At 43.9% G+C, this 21,155-nt stretch overlaps 1 protein-coding gene across 5 annotated transcripts in view; it reads right to left on the bottom strand.

Annotated features, from left to right (window-relative positions):
* The window catches only part of LOC144148177 (ras-related protein Rab-1B-like), a 58,189-nt gene extending 37,519 nt beyond the window's left edge, over positions 1-20,670 (bottom strand). The window contains exons 1-3 of one of the 5 annotated variants that reach the window (XM_077679761.1): positions 20,609-20,670; positions 5,347-5,419; positions 4,663-4,710 (exon numbers count right to left, since the gene is read on the bottom strand). In XM_077679761.1, coding sequence (XP_077535887.1) covers positions 4,663-4,710; positions 5,347-5,419; positions 20,609-20,628 — 141 coding nt within the window. In that variant the 5' untranslated portion in view covers positions 20,629-20,670. Of the gene's footprint in view, positions 1-4,662; positions 4,711-5,346; positions 5,420-15,209; positions 15,377-16,136; positions 16,488-16,693; positions 16,707-20,608 lie in introns of those variants that run through there. The other 4 variants (XM_077679763.1, XM_077679759.1, XM_077679762.1 and 1 more) reach the window with 4 other exon arrangements.
* Positions 20,671-21,155: the final 485 nt, after the last annotated feature.

Genomic DNA, 21,155 nt, shown 5'->3' with positions numbered 1-21,155 from the left:
CTGCCACCGGTCTGAACACTAATCGAAGGTACCTTTATTACGAGATCTTCAAACGCTACGGGGATGATGTGATAAGCCTATCGTCAAGTTTGTTTCCCGTTTGTCATAGAAACCAAAGTATTTTTATGACACTTCAAAGAAGTCGTATGAGCCTCATAGAATAGTTCTTAAAGAACGATAAACCTAGTTATTATTCACAGCCGTAAAGAGATAAATTGAATTTGAATATCTTTCCTCTTCGCAGAAATAATTTGTGATGAAGCCTCAAAAAAAGACACCTTAAAAGCGATTGTCAATAAAGCCACCAAATCTACGCTACCGCCATTCGGATTTTCAAACTCGGCGAATTTATTACACCACCCCAAAATGTGTTCATATTTGACACAGGGAGAAAATTTTCTCGCATGACTTAAATATACTCACTTGCTTTCAAAGCACAATTCTTGCAGAATATTATAAAGAGTACCCTTTTTTCAAACGTCCACCGATTTTGCGCCATATTATTCATCTCAATCTACCCCAGTTTTCCTTAACCCACATTAATCAACATTATTGCACCTTGTTCCACCATAACCACAACTTAACCCAAACTACTCAGCAAGCACCTGTTTGGGACACTCCTAGCCAAGACTTTAATTATGCCTAATCCCAAGCTGGGTGACTTTTTACTGTTAGCATATTAGCACTAGAGTCTTGTTTTTTACATGCGCGCCAGCTCTTGCCGGCAGCACTGGACTTTTTTTTCCTAAAGCCGCTGCGCAAGCAGAAGTAAACATAAATACCCCAGAAAGTGAAGCAGAACACAGTCGCCCAGATAGCCGAATTGGTAAGGCATTCGAGATCTAATCGAAAGGCGTGGGTTCGGTCCCCCCTCTGGGCGAGTGTTTTTCTTTCTTTCTTTCTTTCTCACGTAATTAATAAAAATAATAATTTAACGTCACTAACGGTAAAAAATATTCTAACCATTCCCCTATGCCCTCTTTGGCGTTGTAGACTGCCGGCGTTTCTTTCTGTATTTTCTAACGAGCCCCTCATTTCCAAACCCTATATATATATATATATATATATATATATATATATATATATATATATATATATATATATATATATATATATATATATATATATATATATATATATATATATATATATATATATATATATATATATATATATATATATATATATATATATAAATATATATATATATATATATATATATATATATATATATATATATATATATATATATATATATATATATATATATATATATATATATATATATATATATATATATATAGATATATACCGCTGTTAGCGTAGTGGTTATCGCACCAGACTGGTATTCTGGAGGTCGTGGGTTCGGATACCACCTGGCGGGGATTTTTTCTCCACTTTCTTTCTTTCTTTCCAAATTCTTTATCTGTTTCAATGACCTACCACATCCTCTCCTTTGCTTTCCGGGGTTTTCTTGACTGCCAACTCTTATTTCTATGTGTGTGTGTGTGTGCGTGTGTTTGTGCGTGCGCGCGTGTGCCTGTGCGTGTGCGTCTGTACATATTGTAAAGCGACAGGAGACCCTGTACAAGTCGGCAGCAGTACCAGTGGATTTGGCTTTTATTAGCCCGTCGGTAACTGAACAGAACCAGCCATCGGAGAAGGTGATCATGTAAAGATGATTATATTGAGTAGGCACAGCTAGGAGTTTTGCCCCACCAATCGATTGCGAGTGGCCACAGCATATAAGTGTGCCAAGGCGCCACAGCTGCCAAGTAATGTTGATGGCACTCACACAGGCTAACAATATACGGTAATTTTTGTTTGTTTGTTTATGCTGCCTCTAGCTTTTAATCTTTCCGGAGTTTTATCCAACTATGCCTCAATGGCCCAATCTTGCTTTTTATTTCATTAGACAACCTCCAATTTTTTTTTGTTTATTCGCACTTGATACGGCTATATTCCTGTATTTTTATAGATGCATTTTGGCTTCCGAGGTAGCCTTTAGATTTTCTTTCTCCCTTCAGCTCCTCCTGACTTGAAAATTGCCCTAGTTTGGTCGTCTTTTTGACGCCTAGGGTATTGTAATATTCACCCAAGACTGCGACTTTGTTCCGAAGCACAAAGCTCAATTTTTCTGCACAAGTGTTCGAGGCTTGAAATCAGGCTTTTCTGTTTTACTGGAATTTTTTTTTGTCCTAATACACTGCCTAAACCTTGCTCAAGCAGCTGGAGGGTTTGCCCACCAGCTCTCCACACACCAGCCAGATTTCTGGTCCCCAGTGCAAGTGCTGCAGCCAAAGCATAATGGTACCTCGACTGAGTTCAACACACCCTTCCACGTGATGGCTATACCACCTTTTGTTTGAATAAATGTTTAGTCTCTCTCTTGCAACCAATGTGAAAAGGCTCTTCACTACCCCGTCGTCACGGGCTGTGACCTTGCCAATACCTTAACTTCTTCAATATTTGCGAAAGCCTTTTTAATCAAATGAATTTAATATTTAGTTGCGTCATTGGTGCAATTTATGACTATTATTTTTTTCAAATCACCGGAGAATGTCTTCATTACTCTAAGAATTTTTTTTCTCCTAATCAGTCCAGTCGTGTACTACGCCTCTTTTATGCGATTAGCCTTAATTTTTCCGTCGCACATTTCCTTCTTTTTTTAAATTTCTTAATTCTAATCGCATTGCATGACAGATTTATCACTCTTTTTTGGTTGACTTTAAATTCAACGCTCTCGCTGAAGGTGTCATCAGACTTTTCTTTGCAAGTAGTCGCGGGTACACTACATTGCCTTATCCGTACTAAGCGCTTCTGTTGAAAAATTCAGCCAAATTTCCGGCTTTTTTTTAGGGATCAAAAATGCTACCGCTTCTTTATTTCGGCGTTTCCTTAAAAGAATTTAATATGCCTGCTAATAACTTGCTGCTCACTGAACGCGGAGCATGAAGGCCTTTTATGTTCTTGCAGATACGCATAACCCTGCGATATACAATTTAACTTTGGAAAGCATCTCTGAGTGTAAGGAAATTGAAACGAGTTTAAAGAAACCATATCAATGTTTGCTTACAAAATATTACTTCGCCAATGATAAGTTAGCATCAGTATGGGACCCGAGAAATTCCATTTTTTAGCCGGCTGCAAACCACTGATCAACTGTTACGCAACTATTGACCAATATAGTGCTTAGTAGAAACACCATGGCAACTTTTGATTTATAGTATCCCTCACAATTTGGGCCACTGGGAGTCCCCTATTTAAGGAGCGCTCACACGAGTTATGACGTTAGCGCCGCACCCATTAATCTAACTCTCGTTCTGCCGATAGCAACGCGCTGATGAAGCGTGGTGGTAAAGCACTCGTCTGCTACACTGTTGATAAGGGCGTGATTGCCACGCCAACTGTAATGCGTGCAATTGGTTTGGTTTTCTTAATCTAATAAACAGCGACCATTTTTGTACCAGAGAAGAGCAACAACGCCGCTCTTTCGCCCAACGGCGCCCTTGAGGCTTTCGCACTGCAATAATTCGACAACGAACTCCAACTGCAATTTAACTCTAGATTTCTTTGTATACCTCATAGATAGGACCAAGATTGTGCACCTATGAAAACGTGGTGTACATAGGAGTCTTAAAGAAGGGCCGTAACCCTTTACGTCACAGGTGTGCTAACGCAGAAGAAATATGCCGATGACTTGTCAGGTGAGTTACATGTAACAGAAGCATTTTAGAAATGAACTTTGCGATATATCTCTAATACTGCTATTTTTGTTTTGTATTGTACTCTACCAAATATCAAAATTTTGTGAATGCGCAAAATTTACTGCCTATAATACCTCAAAAAAGTGACTCAAGTAGCATAGTATCAGCTCATATGACCTTTTGTGAAGCACCCAATTCACCGCCTTCATTTTGACGTACTTATCCGTGTTCCCAACTATGAAACCGCCATTAATGTACTGAGGATGTACCTACAAACGCTTTTTGCACTCATCAGTTCTGCGAAATTTTTTTGCGGGAATAAATACGTGCATCAGCTTACTTACAACGTTAAGTGGATATGGTCACCTGCACATGTGTTTTGTCGGCGCTCGAATAAACAAGTCGCTTCCACATTCAAGAAACATTTTCTGCAAAGTGTTCCACAGGAATGTAGGAAATACACATTTAGTTATAACTCCCTTTTTATACCGGGTACGGTTTTCGTTTCGTCCTGAAGGGGACTGTGTTCTAGAGCGTCGGTCTTCTTCTAGCAATAGCCTTCTCAGCGACGGTCTCGGATGCCTCCCTGTTAAATTCAACCGTTAGCATAGTGTAGGATACACGGGCTGTCTGAATTTTCCCTCAATCCATCAAACCAACCGAGTATATAAATAATACCTAACCAAAGTCTGAAAACTATTTTGCTAAAAGAAGGTGTAGCGTGGTACAGGTGTTTACCGTAATCCTACAAGCAGCTCCAGTGATTTAGTGATAAGTTATTGTTTTTGACAACTGGGCCATAGCTAATTTAACATTCACAAAGCAATCCTAGGCACATAGCTGCCTGAAACATCGAATTGTGTTATGGTAAACAACGTCTGAGCCCCTAACTTCCGGTAAGTTCTTCTGAATTCAAGAGAAACTGTTTCGATTAAAAAGCAAGTTGATTTCTTACGATGTCCACTCCACTGGTTGGTGTATACGATTCTGTGAATGTATCTTTCTGTAAGAAAAACAAAGCATTTATGTACAACCAACAGCTTTCATTGCAACACTCTGATATTAGGTTGAGGTGGTCGCCGACGAAAGCAGAATGACTCGTACAGCGCAAGAAACACGACAAAATTAACGGGCCACCACGAGCCTCTTCTCTGGTGAGGCCGTAAACCAACTTTATAGGTTTTCTTCCATAGAGAGGCGTTACTTCTCTACCTAAAAAGAATAAGAGCCAGATACTTCATTTTTTGCTGAAATAAAAAATGAACCAGCCCACTAAACTTTTATCGAAGGGGCAGGGTCGATAGGGCGGAATACTTTCTCTAGTACTATTCAACCACTGAGTCTGGGTGAAGTACATTTATCGTTAGGAGTAAAAAAAAAGCGCAACGAAGGTTAGCATGCTTTAAGACAGGCCTGTGCTTGCTCATATCACGCAATACCATTCTCTTTCGACTGTGATAAGCCGTGTTATGTTGAAGAATCCCGCGCCACAGCAAATTTTATAACCAGGAAAAAGAATAATGTCTCAGCTGAGAACTACAAAAAAGAAAAAAATAGTATTCTGCTGAGTTTGACAATAGCACACCTGCCTGTCTTCCAGGATAGATAACACGAACAAAAGTAATTGAAATTTATTTACCCCAAATCTTTCCAGCAGGCTTGACTTTCCACCTCCGGAGTCCCCGATCAGGAAAACTTGAAATAGAAGTTCCCTGCGAATATAAGGCAGTAGAGAGCCATTCTGTTGAACGAACGAGCTTTTCTACCGCAATTATAATTGCGCCATGTATCAGTTCGCTCACGGAGTTAGGCAATAGATATTAGATGGGAGGGAACCACTTTGTATGATGTATTCAATGGGAAAGCGTCGCTTTCCAATGGGTGAACAGATATGCCAGCATTGGGGGTACAGAAATGGCACCCTGGATTCATAACGACTGCTCTTCCGTCGCGAGAGGCAACGGCGGGGGGCCGTAGCCAAGTCGAACAGATGCTCAAATGTCTTTCCTGGCCATGGATGATTATGATGATCGTAATGACGATGATGATGAATGCTTTGATGCTTTCTTAGTACCCACCCTTGGAGGTTGCCTAGGGGTAAATTATTGACTGTGGTCCGACTGGACATCAAAGGAGAAAGCTATTTTCCACAAAAACAAAGCGCGAAATAAAAGCGGACTATTATCAAAACTTGGATTACCCAAAATTATTGATCCTCTAGTAATTCAAGTGACCTACTACATAAACACCAGTTTCAATACAAGTAAAATATCTCCGTTTGCCACACAAAACTTTCTTGCCCTGAAAGATATATTTGTGCAAAGTGTCAGCCCCAAATCCTCAATCGGCTAGCTACCGAGAAGCGGCTGCTGTGGAAAACAGTGTTTCATAGCTTTCGTGACCTAGCACGGTACACATATTTGAGTAGCGGAAAGCTGTGGTCTGAAGAAGAAATGTAATAAATCCATCTTCGGAATCAGGCAGCACAGCTTCGTTATTGTTACTTCAAATTACCGAAACCTCAAAGGCGGGCATTCTACATGAACTTTAAGTGCGTGTACTCTTCTTTTGATAAGAGTGCATCTGGGCGAGTAGCATGTAAATGGCAAAATCTTATTACTCTTGCGCATGTAAACAAAGACATGTTTGGGATTCCAAAGTGAACCATGCTTCTGACAGCAATAAAATTATTTCTTTCAGGTTTGCATCTTTTCTTGCCTTCGCTAGTAAGGCTGATCGCCTGTTCCAATCGTGCGCAGAGTCAAAAATGTAGACCTCACATTTAGCAGGTGTAACGTTAGGACTTTCGATGCTACAAGCATTACTTAAAGCTGCGCCTACCTGTCAGTGCCCTTAGAGGTCATGACTTAACGTTATTCTCAAACTTACATAAGGCATACTCCTGTTCAAAACGCCAAGAACAGAACACATTCAGTGGAACGATAATTTGCTATCCGACTAAGTGGAACTCTTTTATTTCACCATTATCCGTAGCTCATTGACGAAGACCTCTCCGAGAGCTTTCCTCCTCCACTTTGGAATCACTCTTCCTGTGGAGAAATATATGCTGACATTTTTCAGGCCAGTGGTACCCTAAAAGCGAATGGACAATCTGAGAATAACAGTAAAAAAACTAATTCATCTTTATTTATATACGCGGCCATTCCGTCGTCATCTCTAGATTTACATCTCCTGATTTCCTCAACTCCCCTATTTCCGTCATCTTAAGTTACGTTTTGAACATCGCGGATCAAGCTACCAACACCAGAATAAGATTAACTGAAATTCACACAGGAACGCCTGTTAGTGTAGGGGATACGATCTCCCGGTCGCCGATTTGTTTGAACACCAAAATAACCTCTTTCATACCGTTTCTTACTTTTTTGTATATTTTTTACTATTGCCGAAAATATGAACCCCAAAATTGGCGGAGCTCTATTGCTCTGTTAGAAATATTTTATCCCTGCTTGAAACTCTTTGCCTTTGTTGTAGCCTTTCATTCCCTCCAGTGTGGTCGGCATCTGCTTTCACCCTTCCAGCTCCAGATATTCCTTCATATCGCTTTTTCACGTCCCTTCAGACGCATTAACCAGCGCCTATTACATCTCTCATTAGGCGTTTTCGTAATTTTACAATTGGGGCCATTGGCTTGGAAGATGCCGACTCCGCTTGGTGCAATTCATGACGCAGCACCTAAATTAGTGAACACACGCTCAGCTTTCTAACTATCTTATCTTGTTAGAAACCAATTCAACCGTCCTAAGAAAACAACTTCCATATGTTTGTTTTAGTCACTTGCTCAAATGGCGTCAACGATTTCGGCGTGCTGCCGTCCACCTCTTCCAGTTTACTTTGTCAAAAAATGCACAAGAACAATTTTACTCTTCTCATTAAAGGCAGTGAAATTCTAAGACGCGTTGATAGTATAAGTAATTTTATTCACACAGCACGAATTGTTTATTGAGTTCAAGGCACGCTACGTTTCTTACACAACGTTCGACGCATCTCTCATACTTCTTTAAGAGCACTGTTATGCACTGCTTTTTCCGCGACTCTCATTTCAAACTGCTGATGTCAACCAGCGAAGTAGTTTTGAAGAAGTTCGGTAAATGTATTTTAGGCAGTCTTTGGAGAATTTCGTGACGCACAAATCATAACACAGAGGAGACTAATCGATGTGCACATCAGAGCTCAGACAACCTCATCGCCACATCTAAGTAGGTTGTTCGTACCTTAGTAATAAAAAAAACTGAAATTTTAATATCGCAGCTATGCCTTGCGGGAAAAGCTTTCGAAGTCGCATAGCAAAATTAGAGCATGTAGCAAAAAAAATGGGTTGCTCCCTTTTTGTTTAATACGGTCGTGCTGCTCTCAACACGCCGACAGGCAGAACCGATATTTTCGGTATCATTTGTGACCCGTAAGTTATCAAAAATAATACTTGAGCACATATCAGGCGAAATAACCCTGAACCCAATAATACTGATGAATTATCTTTGAAGTTTCCGAGAAAGCTGTCAAGCTTTTCTTTGTAGCCATACGGCTGCATTTAGGTGGATGTCAAACGTTTCTTCGGAAACACTCACCAAGCAATACATTTTCTTTGTGCTACCCTATCAATACCTTATCTCAGGGTATGGGGCAACGGAACGCATGTGCTCTTACCGGCCCTCGATGAAGAAACAAAAAACGCATTCCTGTTTCGTCAAGGCTATGGGCCTGTTTGAAGAGCATTCACTCCTTTCTCCCTTTTCACATCATTTCACTTTATCGTGCGTAGTTCTATCGCTTCTGCTTTCGTGCCCCGAGGAACGTTGCATAGATATTAAAAACGACTATGCGCTCAGAAGTGATTTTATTAGGCAATTTGCCTCATTTCTTAAACAAATACTCTCTGTTGCTTTTATTCAGGCGTAATGTGAGGCTTGCCACTCATAATTAAACAAATATTTAGCTCTTAGTTTAAATTCAAAGTCGTAATTGTTGTAGCTAATATTTAAAACTTAGCAAACTGCTGAGCAGCATGAAAGTAGGGCGAAATCTTTCCACATAGCATTAGTAACAAAACTGCAGCCCTGCCAGATCTCACTCACCGACGAATAATCTTTTTTTCTTTATAGTATTAACGCACCAAGCAACACTTCGGCTTTGGTGCTCGCTGTATCAGAGCGCTCTGAGTAGTTTCACCAATAAGGGACCTTTAACGTGCGCCGCAATCTCTACACAGGGACGTTTTATGCTTTTCGCCTCCTTCTGAAAAGTAGGCACTACGGCCTTGTGAAACCCCAGTCCTTGGGTTTAGCAGCACAGCACTTTAGCAACTGAGCCACCGCGGCGTGTACTCTATTGAGTGTTCGTTATCCTCGTCCCCGGTGCATGACATCTGGAATTACGCAAGCACGATTCGTTCGGACCTTACTACTCTTGAACCAAATAAAACGTAGACATGTATTTAATGCAAAAACGTCAGATCTTTTTGTATCCTTGAGCACGTTGTGAAAAGGAAAAATGCGTAAGGCCAAAAACATATAGGCGCGACTGAGCGAGTGCGCACCGGGAAGCGGGCAGCAGCAGGGCTGGAGGAGGGTACGCCGCAGCCACCAGAGCTATAAAATCCGCTTTAGAACGTTTATCTGCCTACGGGGGTGAATAGGAGGCTCCTGGGTATGCTGAGTGAGCGGAACCAGCTTTGAACGATGCTGTCAAGCACGTATGGTAAAGTAGGACGCAGAAGTCCGCAAGGTTCAGCTTGAAGTTAAACAACAAATCAGCGGAAGTTCAACATACCCTTTCGCCTTCACCTTCTTCGAATGTTTTAAGCAGCCTCCGTAATTTCTCCGAATAGTTTCATGGGGCCATTTTCGGTGAATACCCAATAGGGACAAGTTTTTAAATTGAGGATGTTGGCATTGCTCGGAAAAGCAACGACGCGTCTCTTTGGTTTATTTTACTTCACTTTGCACACCCCCAATATATATCGCACTTTGCAATTCACGCACTTGTGTACCATAATTAACTGTTTCTAGGGGTAAATTCAGTATTTTCCGACACTTTTCTTGGTGACACGCAATCCCATTACTGAAACCTTACACACAAAGTTAGCCGTAAATATGCTGCGAATATGGTTCCGCGTCGCAAACCCCGGAACCTACTTTTACGTGCCGGCCGTTCCTGAACCAAACAAGCGCTCTACGGATTCGATGCATAGAATATTTTGCCCTTGTTTTAAACTCCTTCAAGCAAAATAAGAAAGGAAATTTGGAGCGATCAACTTGAAAACGTGTAGACCAAGGACATATAACTTGGCACGTAAGCCGATAGGGTCGAGGAATTCTAATAGGTTGGTAGGGGACACATTTTTGTGCGCTCATTTTTCGCGGCAGTAAAAATCTTCATTCGTGTTTAAAACATCGTTTTGCGTCTTGTTCACAAAATCAGAAAAAGAAACACAGACATAAAAAGAATAAAACGCTATAAAACAAAAATAAAACGCATTCTGCTGCCAAGTGACGTCAGGCCGCACACTTTCCGATCGATGCCGAACCATAATTAACGTGCTGATAGGCTCCTAAGAGACAGAAACGAAACTTATGTTGGGAAATAAAGCGTACAACTGAAGGCAACATTTTGGTATTTAGTAAATCTGAGAAAACAAAGAAAACGTATAGTTTCCGGTGCTATAGACACTGATTTTAACTGTGCACTGGGCGCCGCCATTTTGTTAGCGACCGGTGCGCCATCTGGCGGGCATTTCTCGGGGCCTGCGCCGCGAGCAGACGACGCCGCAGTTACACTCTTTTGTTCCGTGCCGCGAGCGGATATCAGACGTCCCAGCGGCATCAAAAATCGGTAAGTGTCATTTATTCGGTATGTCAGCAGCGCGAAGTTTAACAGTGATTTAAGGAGAACGTGCAAAACGTCCGAGAGCTGTCAAGTGTGCCCATAAATTCCGTTCTCAACCCGCTAAGACGGCGTGCCACCCTACGCACGCTTTGTCCTCAGGGCGGTTGCCTGTGAGGCTACGTTTCGCCGCGCCCACAGGACGCCCGACTTTTTATCCCCGATTATGTTTATTTTCTTAAATCTGGGCAGATAGCTGTCATTGCCTTTACTTTCGATGTAAAGAATCTGCTCGTCCTGTCGTCACTACGCTGTTGTTGGGTGCAGGAACAATCAGCGTAAGCGGGAAGTTTGTGCTCAACAAGAAACGTGCGAAGTGCACCACGGCAAAAGAAGTGTTTGAATGTGCGGAGTCTATTCGCTCCACAAATTACCTGCGTCCCTCGAGTGCCGCCGTGAATGAGTCGTCACGCTGAACCGAAAAGATTTCGAACCTAGCAAATTTACGAGAGCAAGTGCGGTCGTACGCTGATTTTGGAAGCGCTGTTTATTCACCCTCATGTTCAATACTTATAGCACATTTCTGCGCTCTGAAGGCATTCTCGGTTCATTTTATGGACGGGAAGCGAACAAAAATCAACCCGACACATATATGCTGCAGCACGGGAACGCGAAAAAGGCGAGCCGAAAGCGAAATAGTAGCGTCGCGGTGGCGGAGCATGCCCGGTCGTGTCGGTAATTAAATTTCTGTTGGTGGTTCCCAGAAGTAAGTAGTTTGGTACATTAAGTGAATGCCTCCGATCACGCGGTAGGGAAAATTTATAAGCATGTTATGCGGCGGCAGATATTGTTAAAACATATTTTACTTTTATGAGCAAGTAACGTCTACGACCTCCACAGGCAAATCGAATATATCATGGCCTGGTTTAAGTACCGACTCACGTTCGCACACCGGCAGCAGGATGCCATGCTTATAAATTTGCCCTACCGCGCGATCGGAGGCATTCGCTTACTTTAGCGAACCACTGACTTCTGAGCGTGCGTAGCAGGCATTTGCAGGAGACATGTATTTGCCGCCGCATAGCACTACTATTCCTCTAGGGATTCACTCTGTTACCCTTATTCATGGGAGGTTCTGGCCGTTACTTGCTACAAACACAGCAGCAACGTGCTGGTACACCAAGACTTCACGGATTGCTCAAAAGAACTTTTGCGTTTCAGCGGCGGGTGGGAACCGCCAGCAGAAATTTAATGACCGACATGACCGGGCGTGCTCCTCCACCGCGACGCTAATATTTCGCTTTCGGCTCGCCTTTTTCGCGTACCTGTGCTGCAGCATATATGTGTCGGGTTGATTTTAGTTCGCTTCCCGTCTATAAAATGAACAGAGAATGCCTCCAGAGCGCAGAAATGTGCGAAAAGGATTGAGCACGAGGGTGAATAACAGTGCTTCCAAAATCAGCGTACGACAGTATTTGCCCTTGTAATTTTGCTACGTTCCAAATGTTTCCGATTCAGCGTGACGACTCATTCGCATCGGCACTCAAGGGACGCAGGAAATTTGTGCGGCGAATAGACTCCGCACATGCACACACTTCTTTTGCCGTGGTGCACTTTGCACGTTTCTTGTTGAGCACTTTGCGCTTACGCTGATTTTTGTTGCCGCCAACAACGGCGTAGTGACGCCAGGACAAGCAGATTCTTTCAATCGAAAATAAAGGTAATGACGGAAACATGCCCAGAATTAAGAAAATATTCATCATTGGGGATAAAATGTCGGGCGTCCTCCTGGCGCGGCGAAACGTAACCTCACAGGCAACCCCCGTGAGGACAAAGCGTGCGTGGGGTGGCACGCCGCCTTAGCGGGTTGAGAACGGAATTTATGGGCAAACCTTACAGCTCTCGGACGTTTTGAACGTTCTCCCTAAATCACTGTTAAACTTCGCGCTGCTGACGTACCAAATAAATGACACCAATTTTTGATGCCGCTGGGACGTCTGACATCCACGCGTGGCCCGGAACAACAGCGTGTGACTGCGGCGTCGTCTGCTCGCGGCGCAGTCCCCAAGAAATGCCCGCCAGATGGCGCACCGGTTGCCGCAAAATGGCCGACTCGGCAAAATTCTGGTCTATACGCCTCGAGCGCGGCCTGCAGGGGCGCCACTGAAATCCCCCTAGTAGCCCGTTTCGAAAGCAGCCGCGGGAGTCCCCGTCCCGCTCCCCACTGTCGCCGCTGCTTTTACGGCATGTTCACGACTGTGATTTACCGTTTGCGGGCGTTGGAGATCCATGTTTATATGGAGCAGTCACTCTGTTCACAAATGGGGTGTGTTAACAAGAGTGTAAATGTTTCTGACACGATCTTAGTGTGGTATATTCGGTCTGTATATGCGCCAGGTGTGTGTCACGGGCCAGCATCCCGGAACCGGCGTATGCATGGAGCTGATTGTAGGTACACAGCACTGAAATTTACTAGCAGTGTTTTTGTAGCCACTGTTTCCTCAGATGTTCATGCTACGGCTATATACTACGATGTAAATCGTTGTTTTTTGCGCTTAAATAATCAGCGGAGCACTCACACCTGACAGCACGCCAGCTACGTTTTCCAATATCATACCTAAGATATTTATTACCACCATTTACAAATCAATGTGTGTTAATTTTGGGAATATTCAACGAAAGTACGATGGATAATGCCGAATTGATGATTGTAAGGTTTAACGCGCCGACGCAGTGCAGGCGATGAGGCGCGCCGTAGTGGAGGGCTCCGGATTAATTTTGACCACCTGGGGATCTTTAACGTGCGCCGAAATCTCGTACACACGGGCGTTTTTGCTTTTCGCCTCCATCAGAAAAGCGGCCGCCGCGGCCGGGAATCGAACCCGCGGCCTCGTGCTCAGCAGCGCAACGCCTTAGCCACTGAGCCACCGCGGCGGGTGATAATGCCGAATTATATTCGGGGATCAGCCCACGACCAAGAGTCGTCTTGTCGTGAGGTGAGTGTCCGCAAACGTTCATCTGCTACATATATCCTCTGCGAGCAGCGCGCAGACGGGCTTAGAATATAATCGGTGTCCTCGACTAAACGCCTCTTCGAAATATCGTTACATGGCTCAGGAAGCCTGCAGAATAAAGCAGAAACTGACATCAGAGGGCCTTATCACCTAACCACAAAGGACACCTTTCATCGCTTGTGGACTTCCTATCCTGTATACTTCAAAAAATGCGTCCGCCGAACGATGAGCTGTTCGTTGAGGTTGAAAAACAGAAGGAAAGTGAACGCGAGATTTGTGTGTGTGATTACTAAAACGTTCATTGCTTGATTTCGCTCCGCATTTGAAGACAGCGTCCTCCTCTCCTGCTCCCCGCCTGTGTCTCGCAAAATAGCGGTGCATATCGGGTGAGCCCTACCTGGCTTAAGTTTCGATAAGCGTCTTTAGCATGTCAGAGGCTGCACTGTTTTTTTATATCCGTTAGTTTCTTCCGGACTTCCTCAGCATTTATTTTGCCGTGGTTTCATTAACTTCACTTGGTTCTTGCTATAAGGCGTGTGTGGGCATATATTTAACGACGCACAGCAATATACTTAAAATTTTAGCATGGTTATAAAAGGCATAAGTTAAATATTGTTCGGGATTGGGTAATCACATCCACGAAACATATTTTTCTGCGACGTATGTATTCCAAACGAAGCCGCATTTGTTGTCCACGCTGCCAAACGCAGCCAACCACTCACCGGGCCAGTATCAGGTCTAAACGAGGCGACAGTAGAATTCATTTGTGCCTGACGTATTCGGAGGTGACAGTGGTGATATGCTGCTACCATAGCCGACGTCTGGAAGAGCGGTGACGAAGCGCGCAGAACCTCGTCACCGGGTAGCTCTTGTAGGCGATCGCGTACTCTACGAAGACGCAGCTGCTTTTTTAAGTAACCTAAACGTTCTCTTTGCTTATAGATGTCACCATAACAAGTTTTTTAGGGCGTCGAAAGACGAAAGGAGCGAAGCAGAACCAAAACAATGCACGAAACCCTATCAGCCACGCAGCGCACATCCCGTCAACTCCGCGGAGAAGCGGCGGCAGACGGCGCAGCGATCGCGAAGCTCGAGGCGTATATCCGTGAGCTTCAACGCTAGAAGGCTCGGACGCGCTAGACGCTTTGACCGGACGCACTAGACCACAGAGACCGAACAAGGTCGCTTTTGTAGTCGATCAAAAGATTGCTTCAGCTTTAAAGGCAGATCACGAAAAGGCTGGGTGTTACTAGAAGTAGCCGTCCCGCAGTTACGTCGCTTAAAAGTTATGTCGCTTAAACAATTCTTGCCCTCTGTAACAGTAATTTTGCGCAGGAGCTTTGCCGGAAGCACATTAGACAGATCGCCGAAGAAACATAATATATTATGTTCGGCTATATTTCTGCCCAATCAAGGAAAACCGCAGCTGCAGAGTGACGTTCACCGACCACTCAAAAAAACAAAAAAGAGATTGCTCCTCAGTTCCCAGTGGTGAGCAGAGGTTATGATATGCCTATTTTTCGGCAGCGGGTTTATTTTTTAACTAAGAAAACACAAAGGCGATTTTTTAGGTATACAAATCGGCGCGAAGAGTTCCTTACAGACGTCATCCTAAACGAAAAAAGTAAGAAAAGAAGGAATTGCTTACTCTGCGTTGACTACGGTCATGCTGCGACAAGAGACACTAACTGAATAACTTCTCTGCACACGCTTCTAATAGAAACTGAGGCTCCAAAGACATCGCATACACCCATTGCGCCATAACTTACGTGTAATCTTCGAGCACGTTATCATTTGGCAGGTATCGTGAGCCTATGCGCTTCTTTTTGCCAGCACCTATAGATTACTTATCTCAAGTTCTAGGGCAAACAAAGCATTTCCTCTAGGAAGCCATTTAAAAGAACCGTTATATGCAGCCATCCTCGATCGGGGGAAGGGGTATCTTCGAGGTGTATTTGAGTCCACCCCCTCTCTTCATATTCCTCTGCTGCATTGTTAAGTGTAACACGGCCTCCTTCCTACTTTTTTGCGAATACTTTCCTTGCGGCATAAAAGAAGGTTTTTAAATTTGCAATACCGCAGCGAATTTGGGCAAAAAATGCGAGAATCGACAGGTGCCGGGGCCACGGAATCCCCCGCTGGAGATCTGCGGGTCCCCCAAGATGAAGCCCTCTGCTTCGGAGGGGTTGCTTACTTTCTATACTAAGAATTGGGAGGAGCCACAGTAGGTGCTTAGCATCATCTACTGACAAGAGGGGGAGGCGTGCGCCAATGGGGAGTGATAGCGGGCAAGCCAAGCGTGGTTCACTGCAAGTGATAAGGCTACCCCAACTCCAAGTCTGCGCCGCAGAACTTCTGCCCAGTGAGCGCGCAAACTTGGGAGAGAAATGGAGATTTCGTTTAATAGTAGAAGCGAGGTTAGCCAGCGACTTCGCCTAGGTTGTTACGCTTAATGAGAAAGCAAAAACACCAAGGCTTGTGAATTTTAAAAGTGGATGAATAAAAATAAATAAAACAAATACACAGGCTTTGGCAGTGAAGTTTATCACAAGCGTTGGGGATCTCAGTTCCTCACTGGGGAAGTAGAACACGCGTGGTGCCTTGGAAGTTCTCCTTTTCCACCGGCAATTCTTCGATGCTGGACATCAAAAGGAGTGGCAGTGACCTCAAGAGATCTCTACCGTGGAGGAGCAATCCGCTGCTGTGTGAGCTGGACGCATGTCACAACGAGTCCTCAAAATGTCTACAGGACACAGTTATGTGCCCTAATCGCGTGCTTACACGAAGACAAGCAGGTAGAACGCGCGACGCGACGTTAATCACGAATCCCGGCTGTTAGGTCAATGAAATGGCAAGCTTTGGAGCCTGAGTTTCTATTAGAAGTGCGGCCAGAGAGTTTAGTCAGTTAGCAGCTCTGAGCGCAGCATTGCAACAAATTCTTCATGTCGTAATTTTTTGTTTAGTATGACGCCCGTAAGGAACTCTTCTCGACGATTTCTATACTTAAAAAGTCATCTGTCCGTCTTCTTAGTTAAAAATAAATTGTGTGCGTAAGAATCGCCATATCATAACCTCTGCTCACCACTGGGCACCGATGAGCATATTCTTGTGTCAAAATGTCAAGGTTCACACCGATAGTCAGAGTCGACGCAAGCGCCCGGACATCATTTCGAATGGCCGTAACCACTGCGGAACGGCCAGGTGGACTAACGAGGGTTTTCCAACTTCACGGTTTAGTGCTGTGTGAGAAGGACACGTCAACGCCGAGGTTACGAGGCAGTCGTGCGCGAAAACATGCGTCCACGAAAACAAGCGCAACTCGCGATAGCGTCCCAGGCGGGCAATGAGGTACGTGAGGGGAGGCTCCGTGCGGGGCTGAAAAGGGCTAGAGGTTCCAACTTTTGGCCTAAACAAAGGCTTATTGTATGCCACCGACCTTATCTCCACGAATACATACAAGAGACCTTGGACTTTACAGAGTGATAATTGGAACCACACGTGGCTACACTTTGCAGTAGCTGAAAATAGTTGCCAGCATTTTGGTATATGAATATTATTGTAGAATCCAACACCAGACCGCGCGTGGAGACACGTTGTCATATCATATATAGAAGGACGGGGGTAATAATTGTGTCAGCGACATATTGCTATATTGCGAGGAAATGAGGCGCTGTTTTCTGGTCTTCGTCAGTTAAAATCGGATAGTAGGCTCTTCTATATATATAGCTAGGTTTTCGATATATATAGCTAAAAAAACTCTTCTCTTTAAATGTTGTTAAACTGTAAGTTGCGCTGAAACTACGGGTGCAGAGTTTTTTTTCACAACTCACGAATTGTAATTGTGTTCAACGCGTGCTACATTTCTTCCACAGCGTTCGACTCAACTATCACACTTCTTTAATAGCACTGTTATGCACTGCTTTCGCCATGACTCTCATTTCAAGCTGCTGATGCCAATCACCGAAGTAGTTTTGACGAAGTTTGGTAAAAGTATTTTAGGCGCACTGAAACTGCATACACCAGGCAGTCTTTGGAGAACTTCGCGACGATCAAACCATAATACACAAGAGACCCATCGGTGCGCACCTCAGGGCTCAGACAACGTCATCGTCATGTCTATGTAGATTGCTCGTTCCTTACTAATAAAAACAGCTCGAATTCTAATATCGCAGCTATGCATCACGGGAAAAGCTTTCAAATTCGCAAAGCAAAAGTGGAGCATGGAGCAAAAAAAAAAAAATGGGTTGCGCTCCCTTTCTTCCTGAACGCGGTCGTGCTGCTCTCACCACGTCGACCCGCAAAACCGACACTTTCGATAGCATTGGTGACCCGTAAGATATCAGAAATAATATTTGAGAAAATATCAGGCGAAATAACCCTGAATCCCCATAATACTGAGAAATTATCTTTGAAGTTTCCGAGAAATTTGTAGATTTTTTGTAGCCATAAGTCTTCATTTAGGTGAACGTCAAACGTTTCGTCACAAACACTCACCAATCTACACATTTTCTCTATGCTGGCCTATCAGTAACTTATCTCAGGGTATGGGGCAACTGAACGCATGTGCTCTCATCGGCTCTCTATGACAAAACAAAAAACGCATTCCTGTTTCGTCAAGGCTATGGGCTTGTTTGAAGAGCTTTCACTCCCTTTCTCCCTTTTCACGTATTTTCACTTTATCTTGCGTAGTACCATCGATTCTGCTTTCGTGCCCCGAGGAACGCAGCGTAGATAATAAAAACGACTATGCGCTCAGGAGAAGTGATTTTATTAGGCAATTTGCCTCATCGCTTAAAGAAATATTCGCTGTTGCTTTTCCTTAGGCGTAATGTGAGGCCTGCCACTCACAATTAAACAAATTTCTTCGCAATTAGTTTAAATGGGAAGTCATAAATTATTTTAGCTAATATTTAAAACATATCACAGTTAACCACACGATACTATATCGAATTCTTTTCTCAGCGCATTAATAATAAAAATGCAGACCTGCCACATCTGAGCTACACTTCGGCTTTGCTCCGCGCCGTATCGGAGGGGTCTGAGTAAAGTTTCACCACTAAGGGACCTCTAACGTGCACCGCAATCTCTACAAACGGACGTTTTATGCTTTTCGGCTCCATCTCAAATGTAGGCACTACGGCCTTGTTAAACCCCAGTCCTTTGGTTCAGCAGCACAACGCCTTAGCCACACAGCCACCGCGGCGGGTACTCTATAGAATATTCATAATCCTCGGCCCCGGTACATGCCCTCTGGGATTAGGGAGCACGGCTCGGGCGGAGGTTACTATTCTTGAACCAAACAAAATAAATACTTAAACTTAAGGCGAAAGCCTTCAATCTTTTTGTCTTGAGAAGCACGTTGTGAGAATAGAAAAATCGTAATGCCAAGAAAACATAAGCGCGACTCAGGGAGTGCAAACCGGTAAGGGGCAACAGCAGAGCTAAAGATGGGTAGGCCGCAGCCGCCAGTGCAATAAAATCCGCCTTAGAAAGTTCATCTGCCGAGGGGGGCGAATAGGAGGCTACTGGCGATGCTGAGTGAGCAGAACCAGCTTCGCACGATGCTGTCAAGAGCGCATGGTCAAGTAGGACGGAGAAGGCCGCGAGGTTCAGCTGGAAGTTCAATAACAGATCAACGGAAGGTCAACATACCCTTTCGCCTTCTCCTTCTTCGAATGTGTTAACCATCCTCCGTAATTTCTTGGAATAGCTTGGTGGGGCCATTTTCGGTGAATATTTAAGTGGGACTAATTTTTAAATTAAGGATGTTGGCATTGCTCGGAAAAGCAAAGGCGCGTGTCTTTGGTTCATTTTACTTCACTAAGCACAACCGCCATATATAGCGCAGTTTACCTTCCACGCACTTGCGTACTATAATAAACTGTTGATAGGAGTAAATTCAGTACTTTTCCGACACTTTTCTTGGTGGCACGCGAACACATTACTGAAACCTTACACACTAAGTGAGCCGAAAATATGCTGTGAATGGCTACTTTTACTTGACGGCCATTCCTGAACCAAACCAGCGCTACACGGATACGATGCATAGAATATTTCGCCTTTGCTTTAAACTCCTGCATGGAAAATAATTAAGAAAGAAAATTTGGGGCAATAAACTTGGGAACCCGTAGAGCAAAGACAGGCTGGGGTTCCGTATGCACTTGACCACGTAAACCGATAGGGCCGAGGCATTCTAATAGGTTGGTAGGGGACACATTTCTGCCCGCTCATTTTTTCCCGGCAATAGAAATCTTTCTTTGTGGTTAAAACATCCAGTTGCGTCTTGTACATAAAATCAGAAGAAAAACAGCGACATTCTGCTTCCAAGTGACGTCAGGCCGCACACTTTCCTATCGAGGCCGAACCTTAATTAACGTGGTGATAGGCTCCTAGGAAACACAAACGACACTTATGTGGGGAAATAAAGCGTAGAAATGAAGGAATCATTTTTAGTATTTAATCAATCTGGGGAAACAAAGAAAACTTATAGCTTCTGGTCCTATATCTGTAAGCTTCAACGCTAGAAGGCTCGGATGCGCTAGAAGGTTCGATGCTACCCGCTAGACCACAGAGACCAAGCAACGAGGTCGCTTTAGCAGTCGGTCAAGACGATTGCTTCAGCTTTAAAGGCAGACCACGAAACGGCTTGGTGTTACTGGAAGTGCCCGTCCCGCAGTAACGTGGAAACGGAATGGCGCTAAAACAATTCTGGCACTCTGTAACAGTAATTTTGTGCAGTAGCTTTGCCGGAAGCACATTAGACGGATCGCCGAAGAAACGTTATATATTATGTCGGAATATATTTCTGCTCAAAGAAGGAAAACCGTAGCTGCAGAGTGATATGAACCTACCGCTCAAAAACAAAAGAGTATGCTCATCGATTCCTAGTAGTCAGCAGAGGTTATGATATGCCTATTTTTCCGCAGCTGGTTTATTTTTTAACTAAGAAAAGAGACAGACGACTTTTTAGGTATAGAAATAGTCGCGAAGAGTTCCTTACAGGCCTTCTACTGAACAAAAAAATTACGAAACGAAGATATTGCTTACTCTGCGTTGACTACGGTCATGCTGCGCTCAGAGCCGCTAACTGGATAACTTCTGTCCACACGCTTCTGTTAGAAACTGAGGCTCCAAAGACATCGCATACACTGGTTGCGCCATAACTTACGAGAAATCTTCGAGCACGTTATCATTTGGCAGGTATCATGAGCCTATGCACTTCTTTTTGCCAGCACCTATAGATAACTTATCTCAAGTTTTACGCCAAACAAATGATTTTTCTCTAGGAAGCCATTTAAAAGAACCGTTATATGCAGACGTCCTTGATTGGGGGAATTGTCGTCTTCGATGTGCATTTGAGTCCACCCCTCTCTTCATAATCTTTTGTTGCATTGTTAAGGATAACACGGCCTCCTTCCTACTTTTTTGCCAGAGCTTTTTCAACAGCATAAAAGATGGTCTTTTACTTTACAATACCGCAGCAATTTTGAGCAAAAAATGCGAGAATAGACAGGTGCCGGGCCCACAGAATCCCCCCGTGGAGAACTGCGCGTCTCCCAAGATCAAGCCCTTTGCTTCGGAGGGGTCACGTACT

This window comes from Haemaphysalis longicornis, unplaced genomic scaffold, assembly GCF_048455015.1.
Source record: "Haemaphysalis longicornis isolate Haplotype H1 unplaced genomic scaffold, Haemaphysalis longicornis Haplotype H1 scaffold_8, whole genome shotgun sequence".
NCBI lineage: Eukaryota > Metazoa > Arthropoda > Arachnida > Ixodida > Ixodidae > Haemaphysalis > Haemaphysalis longicornis.
This window is presented reverse-complemented; position numbering and strand designations above follow the sequence as displayed.